At 36.4% G+C, this 10,747-nt stretch overlaps 1 protein-coding gene across 4 annotated transcripts in view; it reads right to left on the reverse strand.

Moving 5' to 3' along the window:
- Positions 1 to 5,726: 5,726 nt before the first annotated feature.
- LOC101858150 overlaps positions 5,727 to 10,747 on the reverse strand; it is a 33,296-nt gene continuing 28,275 nt past the window's right edge. For all 4 annotated transcript variants that reach the window (XM_005112115.3, XM_005112114.3, XM_005112111.3 and 1 more), the window contains 3 exons: positions 8,463 to 8,545; positions 8,052 to 8,151; positions 5,727 to 7,612 (listed from right to left, as the gene is read on the reverse strand). In XM_005112115.3, the coding sequence (XP_005112172.1) occupies positions 7,461 to 7,612; positions 8,052 to 8,151; positions 8,463 to 8,545 (335 nt within the window). In that variant the 3' untranslated portion in view covers positions 5,727 to 7,460. The remainder of the gene's footprint in view (positions 7,613 to 8,051; positions 8,152 to 8,462; positions 8,546 to 10,747) is intronic.

Genomic DNA, 10,747 nt, shown 5'->3' on the forward strand with positions numbered 1-10,747 from the left:
ATAATAATAATATTAATAACAATAATAATAGGCCTACTATTATCACCATATTATTAATAGGATGATGATGATGGTAACTCAAATTGATAAACAGGTACATTTTAGACTAAATCAATATTCTTCTTCTACGGCCTGTTTTTTTTTTTTTTTCTAAGATGGACCACCTCCACTGATTAACAGTGGTACGTTTAGATAAAAATGACTATGTCATTATTTTAGGATGGTGCACTCATAGTCATATATTGATTAACAAGTAGGCCTACATTTTAGACACTAATTTTCTACACTAGTTTTTATTACTTCTTGGACGGTGCACTCAAACTGATTAACAGAGGTACGTTTAGATAGTGATTCCTCTACAATATGTTTTTATTCTTCGATGACTATATTATTTAGGGTGGTGCACTCACATTGATTAACTGGAAGGCCTATATTTTACTTTTAGATACTTTTTGTCTACACTAGTTTTTATTACTTTTAGGATGGTGCACTCACATTAATTAACTGGAAGGCCTACATTTTAGACACTATTTGTGAAGCGTGCTGACAAAATGAGTTACTTCTCGGATTCAGGCCTTCGGGAAATAGATCCATTACACTTATAGATGAAGTTTTTACAATTTATAAGCATGAAATAAAAGGTATGTTATACTTAAAGAATATGGCATAAATAGAAAATCTACCAATTTGACCCTAGTGTCAATTTTTGGCCAATATCTCCATTTGTGGACTTCGAGAAGTAACTCATTTAGTCAGCACGCCTCACATTTGTCTACACTAGTTTTTATTACTTTTAGGATGATGCATTAAAATTGATTAACAGAGATACGTTCAGATAATATTCTTCTGTAACAACATGCTTTTATTCTTCTATGATTTAATCCAGCATGGTGCACTCATATTGATTAACAAGTAGGCCTACATTTTAGACACTATTTTTCCACACTTGCTTTTATTATTTTTCTACGGTGGTGTACTCAAATGTATCATCAGGTACAGTTTATCTTCTTCAACTTCTTCCTACTTATAGGATGGTTCACTCAAATTGATTCACAGGTACAGTTTTGATGTTCTTCTACATTGTAGTAGAGGGAATAAGGAAACAATGCAGTTGTAGATGTTTTATATCCAAAACTTAGATAATTTAGGAGGAGGGTCCGATCTTGCATGTTGTTAAACCCAACTGGGACTGAGAAGGGTACAGCGTGCAAGCCCAAAGAATCGAGTTACTCTTTAAAAATGTGAGGCAGGGTGGTGAAATCTGGCGCTCGTCAAAATAATGAAAGTCAAGAAACTGGCATTTTTCTGCAGGTTTGGGAATTTTAACTAATTTTTTGTTTTTTGGCTCAACACCTTTCATGCCTGTTAAAAAAAACACACTTCTGTGTGAATTTTATTGGAAAATCGTTGATTAAAGACATAAAATATGTAAATTTTCAGTGTCCACAGACTCTCAAGCTAAGGAAATAACTCAATTTGGCGTCTGAAATTAGGCAACCCCACCTCCTTCAATCACCATTATACAGTATCTTGACTTGTATCCAAGATAAATGGATATTTTTTTTCATCAAAAACAAGACAAAAGGACAGGCTTTATTAAGATGACACAAATAACTCCATGTTCCCCAAAATTGACGAGCGCCGGATTCCACCGCGTCCAACCACAAATGTTATCCCCACACTGGAAATGGACTCAGATCTTTTGCATGCGAAGACGAGTACCCATCTATTACAACACACATGCTGCTGGTTTTTAGATGTTCATCTAAAAGGGCAATTAAAAAAACCCAGAAATACTAAATCTGTTTTTCGTCGACGGACTGATTTGACATCAACACAATTTCATTCATGTCAGTGCCTTTGTTGTCTGTTGATTTTTGTGAGCAGGCTTACATTATAGAACAAAAACAATAATGATCTCGGAAACATACATATATTTTGGATGGAATCTTCACCAACAAGAGTAGCCTACGTTACAGCACAAAACCTTCCCACACATGGCAGATATACAAATGTACAAAAAGAGAAAGTTTTAGTTTTAAATTCTGTATAAGTAATACAGCATTTACAATACAAAGGTCATAAAGTTCTGAACATTAAAGGTGTTATTAAAGCGTAACATACAAAGAAAAGAAGAAGAGATAAGCATGATAGATGTTTGATAGGATAGAAGGAACAAACCAGATAAGAGTGCCTTCCAATCATAAACACAAACACACAAAAAGAAAAAAATTAGGCCCATAATATGTGTAACAAAAGTTATCAAAAATACTTTTTAAATGTCTCAAACGAAGTCTACCAACAAAAGACAGTCATTAAATATAGGTGAAGACTCCAGTGGAAAAAATGGGTAGTTCACATTATAAATTTAAGAAAATGTAGAAAATGGACACTCAAGGTTTGAAAATCTGCATCTCTCAGTCAGTAAAACATAATCTTTTACCTTACATAACACAGGACTTATTCATAATATTTATATTTTATTCATTTTTGTTTTGTTTAGTCTTTTGTTGAGAGTGTTATAACACTTGCGGAGAGGAACATTCAGATTTTGTAAGAACACAACATGGGAATAGAACCCCCCCAAACAAAACTCCAATTAAAAAAGACACAAAACAAATTGGGAGTTAAATAGTTGTTTCAGTGGAGTCTTCAAGTGGTTACCATTGAGCAAAGTACAGAGAAACAGAGAAAATATCACAGAGTCACAACTGGTAAGGCCATGCTTTCGCTAAGTCAACTTAGTCAACTCAACGAAATGGAAAATGGTAGAAATCACTGCAGGCACAAGCAAAATATAATCTACTGAGTAAACTGTAAACGGACGAGATATTATAACACAGGGTAGGAGTCTTCTCGGACTTCTCATCGACATAGAACATAGAACAATTTATCACAAACAAAATCTCTTGCAAATAAATAACATACATTTTCCAGTAAAAGTAAAGGTTTAAAACGGAGTAAGTACTTTTCCTTATACATTTTCCAGTAAAAGTAAAGGTTTAAAATGGACAAGATTTGGAGCTACTTTCTCATCAAAACTGTTCAGCTTTGGAACTTAGTTTCTTTAAAAAAAGAATACAAAAAATAAAGTGTAGGAAAGACAAAAACAATTCAGTTTTCACAGAAATATCTAAAGTAAAATATCTTTCTCTCTTCAAGAATGAAATGCAGAATACTCAAATGCTTTATCTCTTTGTACATGAAAAAACACACAATCAAAGAGAAATAGTGGAATGTTATATCTTCTCAGGAGCAAAAACACCCGGAAAAAAATTGGAATGCTTTATCTTTTCAAGAACAAAAACGAGGTATCAAGGAGAAAAAGTCCAATATTTTATCTTCTCAAGAATATAACACAGTACCGAAACAAAATGACAGAATGTTTGTGAGGCATGAAGACGAAATGAGTTAAGTCTTGGATTTCATTCCTATGGACATAGAGTTAGGTATGTCTCGATTCATTGGCAGGGTTTGACAAAACATGATTTTTTTAAATGATAAACCGTCACCAGAGAACCATTTTGTCCAAAGTGCCCTCATTACTTAAGAACACTTTAGACGAAATAGTGTTTTCTCCTTTGATTTAAAAAAATAAATTTTGATGAAATAGTTAATAATAATAATAGATAGCATAATTTGTATAGCGCAAATCCACGTTCAACAGCAAACTCTATGTGCTTCACAATCTATAGGCCTACTATTACCCCAGCAGACCTGAAAGCCTTTTTATGCCTTTGATCAACGCTTTTCAGTAAAATCAACACAGAAATATGTTTTTAAATGGACTTAAAAATTGTGCTCAACGGCCAGAAAAAAAGCCATTTTCTTTGATTTTATCATTTTGACCAGCACCTTATTTCACCACAATGCCTCACATTTCATTGTTGTTCTCTGATTCAGCGAGAGTCTGAGTTTGAGCCCTTTTGCCTTAAATAGAGCTGTAAAAGTAAAATATAGCCCCCTTTTCTCCTTCTTCCATCTTTCTTGTTCTCAATGACAGTTATACAGTCGGTCCAGTGGTGAGCATAGAGTGGTCTCTTCTAGTTTTAGTAAGAATTTACAGCACTTTCATCGCAATTAGGTCATATAAGTGCCGAAGATAAGAGTTGCTACAAGAGAGTTACATAGTAATAATAATAATAGATAGCATGTGTATAGTGCAAATCCCAGCTCAACAGCAAGCTCTATGCGCTTTACAATCTATCCTATTACCCCAGCAGACCTGAAACAATTCTGAAAAAACCTCAACTTCCTGAGAAGCATACAGCCATTTATAGGCGCTAAAACACTGATATACTGACAAGATCTTTCACTATGAATATGAACGGGTACCCATTCCCACCTGGGTGAAGTGAAGAAAATTCATGTCAAGGGCTTTTCCCAAGGACACAACGTTGGGCCCACAGCTCGAACCCTCGAACCCGCAGCATCACAATTACGAGTCTGATAGCCTTACCACTAGGCCATCGACGCTACATGCAAAGAAAAGAAAAAGGAGAGATAGTGATGACACATTTTCTGTAGGAACTAAGGCACAAACTAAACTGGAGCACCTGCCAACCACCTTGCAGGCATGCTATGATCATCGTCATTCGAGAAGACATGGGGGAGGGGGTCTAAACTTAACTTTTACTAAACGAACTCGATTATTCATACCTCTCTGCAGCTCAACCCATCTCAGTTATTAAGTAGTTTGTTTACCTCTGTATGCTTTGAAGACGCATGCCATAGAGAATTAAGCATGATAAAGTACGTACATGTATTTACATAAACAGTTGGATCAACAAAAATAAATATCTTGTGCATTTTGAAAAGGACGAAAGATGGAAGGTATTCACATAAACACGAGAAAAATTTCAACACAGATCACAGTTCCTCTTCCCAAATATTTGACTAATCAAATGCTAATATCACAGACTCTGAAGAATCATAAATGGACAATAATTTGTTCAACTCATTTACTATGATAAGCTGACCCGATCTATCAGCTTCCTATCTTCCTCTCCACTACCATGAGCCATGTCATCAACTCGACAAGAATGCCTTTATAAATGTGAACCGTGCTGACAAAATGAGTTGCTTCTCGGATTCAAACCTTAAGGAAATAGAGATCTATGCACCACGCTTATAGGTGGAGTCTTTACAGTTTATAAGTATAAATTAATATAAAACAGGTTATACTTAAAGAATATGGCGTCAACAGAAAATCTACAAATTGGACCGTAACTTCGATTTTTGGCCAATATTTCCATTTGTTGATTGCGAGAAGTAACTCATTTTGTCAGCATGCCTCACAAATACCTGAACTACGCCAGCCCAGACTTTCTAAAATAGTATCCGTACTTTTAATTTTAAAATTTTGTTGTTTGTTTGTTTTTTCTGCTTAAAGTCCCCTTTCAATTTCCTTTTACTTAACATGAAAAAAAGTTATAATTTGAAAAACAGCAAGAAAAATCAACGGACAAAACTAAACGTATCCACTAATTAGATGCCCGCCTGCCAAAGAAATTACCTTAAAAAAAGTAGAAAAGTGTGTAGTTAATTTGTCTACATGGTTTTGTACAGATGGACAAAAAAATGTATGCCAATAAATGATACAAAAACAGAATCCAACATCTCAAGTTATTGAAATGTATCAATACAGAAGACTTTGCTTAACACAACATTTTTTTTCTTACCGCAAAAGGATTTCAAACCCCGATTTTAAAAAAAAAATTTTTTTTGGGGGGGGTTGTTCCCCTTTATCAGTTGCATTGCAACTTCCCTTAACACGAAATCTGCTTGATGCAAACAATTTCTCCGCTCCTGTGAAGTTTACATAATCCACGTTTTACTCGACCCGACAAAGTTCTACAGACACAACCAAGAATATAAACAACGAAACACTGCAATTATTATGGTCTATTGTAGAGGGAACCAAAAACCAACCCCCCCACCCCCCCCCACCCAAATATTAATTTAGCCGACAAGTTATTCAAATGTCGTAGGCCCAGAAATGCAAATTTTTTCAGGAGAGAAAAAAAAATTGAAAAAAAAATAAATGTTTCAATTCCCTTTCAGTTTGTGTACATTTGTTCTTTTCTTTTTTTTTTTCTGTCAACAAGAACATTTTTTTCAACAAAATATTATTTGAGCACATGCAACCGATACTACAGATTCAGAAACTACAGTGAGAAAAAAAAAGAATAAACAAATCAAAATATTTGGGGTTTACTATGTTTGAAAAATCTGGGTTCAAATTGGCCATTTTTGTACATGTATTTCCTAAAACTATCATTTGGAAAAAATAGAAAGAAAAAAAATTTTTTTTTTTGAAAGAAAGAAAAAAGACAGAAAAAAAAACATTGCAAAAAAAACAACAACATTGCAATACTCAGGCATGGGTAACATGGTCTTGACAACTAAAACAAAACAAAATTGCTTCACATGTGCCACTCAGAGGGTGGACAAGAAAAGAATAATATAATATTATATGTGAGGTCTGTTACAGCAAAAATTAGTCTGTGCTGTGAATTTGAGTAAATAACAAAATTAAATATTGAGCTTTAAACGTTCAAAAAAAGGAAGAAAGTAAAATACAAATATAAGTCGATCTTTATAAACCTGATTGCATTTGAATTTTAAAAAAAATAAACAACAAAGGATTAATTAAGAAAAATAAAAAGCAATTTCTTTCTCCTTCTCCTTCTCTTTTCCTTCTCCTCCTTATCTTTTGAGGAACATAACTCCTGCATGTCTGTCTGCTCATCAGTCTTCATCCCACTCCTCTCTGCCATCCTTCTTCTTCTTTTCCCAGTCTCCACCTTTTTCCCTGCATGTCCGGTCCATCTTTTCCTGCCTCCGTTTTTCCTTCTCTTCTTTCTCCTCCTCCTTCTCTTTCATCCACCTCTTGCTACTCCTTCTCTTCCTCCCAACTCTTTCCTCCTCCTCTTTTTCCCTGCATATCTATCTTCTCCTGTATCCATCCTACTCCTCCTCCTCCACTCTTACCCGTCTACTCCTCCATCTCCATCTTACTCCTGCTTCCTCCTCCTCCTCCTCATCATCAGCCTCAACTCTTGCACATCCGTTTACTCCTCTGTCTCCATCCTCCTCCTCTTGCTCCTCCTCCTCCTCATCATCAGCCTCAACTCTTGCACATCCGTCTACTCCTCTGTCTCCATCCTCCTCCTCTTGCTCCTCCTCCTCCTCCTCGTCATCAGCCTCAACTCTTGCACATCCGTTTACTCCTCTGTCTCCATCCTACTCCTGCTCCTCCTCCTCCTCCTCCTCATCATCAGCCTCAACTCTTGCACATCCGTCTACTCCTCTGTCTCCATCCTCCTCTTGCTCCTCCTCCTCCTCCTCCTCATCATCAGCCTCAACTCTTGCACATCCGTCTACTCCTCTGTCTCCATCCTCCTCTTGCTCCTCCTCCTCCTCCTCCTCGTCATCAGCCTCAACTCTTGCACATCCGTCTACTCCTCTGTCTCCATCCTCCTCCTCTTGCTCCTCCTCCTCCTCAGCTTCTCCTGGAGTCCCTGCTCCATGCGAGCCTTGTTTGTCTCCTCCATCTTCTCCAACTGAGCCTGCTCCTGCTCATGCTGCTTCTTGAGTTGCTCGATGTTGCCTGGGAAACGCATGAAAAGACAAAAAAATATCAATTTATCTTTTTGTACACAAGTCAAAATATTGGTGAATGAAGGAAATGGGGGTTGCCTGGTTTCGGAGGTAAAATTAGCAAGAAAATGGCCGCCAAAATTGAGTTATTTCCCTACCTTGAGAGTCTGTGGAACCTGAAAATTTACATCTTTTATGCCTTAAATCAATGTTTTTCTGTAAAATTCACACAGAAATGTGTTCTTTAGTGGTCATGAAAAGCGAAGAGCCAAAAAACAAAAATTCACAAACCTGCGGAAAAATGCTAGTTTTTTTCACTTTAATTATTTTAACGAGCGCCTGATTTCACCACGCTGCCTCACATGTACATGAGAAGAAGGCAGAATCTAACACCATTCTAGAAAATAAAGTTTGTTTTCACAGACAAGCGGACGCAAAAAATTTCTCACCAAACAGATCTTCTTGTGAAGGCGGAGGCGCGAGCTCGTTGAGTGGGAGTGGTGTAGGGGCCGGTGCTTGTCCCTCATCTCCTGGGGTTAACCCTCCGCTCTGAGGCACAAAACAATTGAATAATTTTAGTAAGAGTTTTACGGAACTTGCAACACAACAAAATAAGGTCATATAAGTGCCAAAGATTAGAGGAGTTACAAGAGAGTAACAAACATAAAAAAGGAGGAGAGGAAAGGATGAGCGCATACTATGGTACGGTCTAGTCGCCGATGGTACAAAAAGTGATAATCATCTTTTACTTGCAAGCCCAACAGCTTAACCACAAGACGACTAGATCTATTGCCAGATATAATCAAAATAAAGAGACAAACAGACAAATAAACCAACGCACGACTGGACACACCACTGACCTCTCCTCCTTCCACCTTGTCCGGCTGAGATATTGCCATCAGCTCCGGCTCCAACATGTCATCGTCAAAGTCCTCATGCATTTCTGGAAAGGACGAAGCAAAAGTCAGTCTTTTTTAACTAGCGGAAACAAAAAAAAAAAAAGGTGAAATGGTGTAGGTTTAGTAGCCCATCCACTATCAAACTTGCTTCAGTGAGCGAACTTAAACCCTAATTTTAACTTGCTCTGTTTTGTCTTTATTTTAGTAAAAGTTTTACGGCACTTGCAATTCAATTATATCATCTGAGTACTGAAGATTTGAGGTGTTACAAGAGAGTAACAAACCAGACCAGACCATCAATGATTTATTTATAGAGGCACCAGCCATCCATGTCCAGGTGCTGTTTTAGCCTCTTTTTCCTGTATTCGGATTAATAATATCTTTTTGCCAATTTATTGGTTGAGAGTAACAAACACAATAAATATGAAGGAAGAGAGATGACGATAATAGATGTATGATAGGAAAGAAAGAGTAGACCACAACCGAACACACGGCAACATCCCACATTCACATTTTTTTTTAAAGCATGTAGTTGTATCTAGTTGGATAAAGTACAGACAACATTGCGAAAATGTCCAAAATGAACAAGATAACAACGTATCCATTGCTAAATGTCCAAAATGAACAGGATAACAACGTATTTCAAAATTATAATCTTTAGTTTTAGTTAGTTTAGAAAGAGTTTTACGGTGCTCGCAAAGCTAGAGTCATATTATAAGCACGTTTATCATGATCAAATACATCACAACTAATAACAAACACAGTATCAAGGTTCAGACTGGTTACTAAGAGAACAGGACATGGGAAGAAACAAAAGAATGTAATAACAAATCTTGTTCATTTTTTCCCCACAAATAAGCAACCTTTGTAAAGAAGGGAAAAAAAAGATGAGGGACAGGTGTGAATTAGTACACAGATGCTAGAAAGAACAATTTTGAGGCAACATGGTGGAATCAGGCTCTCGTCAATTTTTGGACAAGTAGAGTTATTGGTATCATCTTAAACCTTGTTCACTTGTCTTTATTAAGATAATAAAAAAATATCCATTTACCTGGAATACAAGTCTAGATATTTGTGAATGAAGGAGATGGGGGTCACCTATTTTCAGAGGTAAAATTAGTGAGAAAATGGTTGCCAAAGATTAGTTATTTCCTTAGCTTAAGAGTCCAGGTCAACTGAAAATTTACATTTTTTGTGCCTTTAATCAACATTTTTCAGAAAAATCCACACAGAAATGAGTACTTTAATGGGCATGAAAGGTTTTGAGCCAAAAAACAAAAATCTGATAAAAATCCACAAACCAACAGAAAAAAGCAAGTTTCTTCAGTTTGATTCCACCACGCAGCCTCACAATTAATTAAACAAAACTTTTTCCTTTGACTTCAGAGTAACACATACATAATACTGTCCCCGTCATTTTATGCAAGAAAAATTCAGAAATTATGCAAACTGAGCCCAAAAATATGAAATAATGCGATTCTGTTAATTTCAACAAAGAATGATAAAGGAAAATAATCAGAAATTATGCAAAAAATGACAAAATTTTGCTAAATTAAGCGGGGTGCATAAAACCACGGGGACAGATAATATTACAAAATATGTGCTCTAATGACCATCAGTCAGAGACAATCCACAATCCCCCCTCCCCTCCCTTCCGCCTTTTTTTTGGCATGTTTTTCTATGTTTTAAAGACAGTCCGAGAGGACCACAGAATCTGTCTTAGTTTCGTTTAAGTAAGTGTTTTACAGTACTTGCAACACAAAAAAGGTGTTATAAGTGCCGAAGATTAGAGATGTTACAAGAGAGTAACAAACACAAAAAGCAAGGCCGGAGGAGAGACCTAAGGACCAAAGATGTTTGACGGCAAAGGAAGAGCAGACCCCAACCGAACACCCGTCAACCACCCACAGAATCTGTCTAAGATTATCATTTTAGCTGGTCAACAATGGGTGGCTGTCCAGAAACAGGTTCCACTGCACATATTCATGAATAGTGTACTATTACATAATAATACTGTTATCATTAATTTATAGGCCTACTAGAAAACCAGAACAATAATAAGAAAGCAAACAGGAAAAGCAAAAGGAGCTACTATTTTTTTAAACATGAAACAGTATGAGGAAGGAAAATAGAAGGTGGGGGGAGAGAGTGGATCCATAAAAAAGAATTCTGAAAGCAAAATTAAATTAAATTGGGACAGGGTTGTTTTGTGTTGGGGTTTGGTTTTTTTAGGGGGGGGGGGGGGA

The sequence above is a fragment of the Aplysia californica genome, unplaced genomic scaffold (assembly GCF_000002075.1).
Source record: "Aplysia californica isolate F4 #8 unplaced genomic scaffold, AplCal3.0 scaffold01186, whole genome shotgun sequence".
Lineage (NCBI taxonomy): Eukaryota > Metazoa > Mollusca > Gastropoda > Aplysiida > Aplysiidae > Aplysia > Aplysia californica.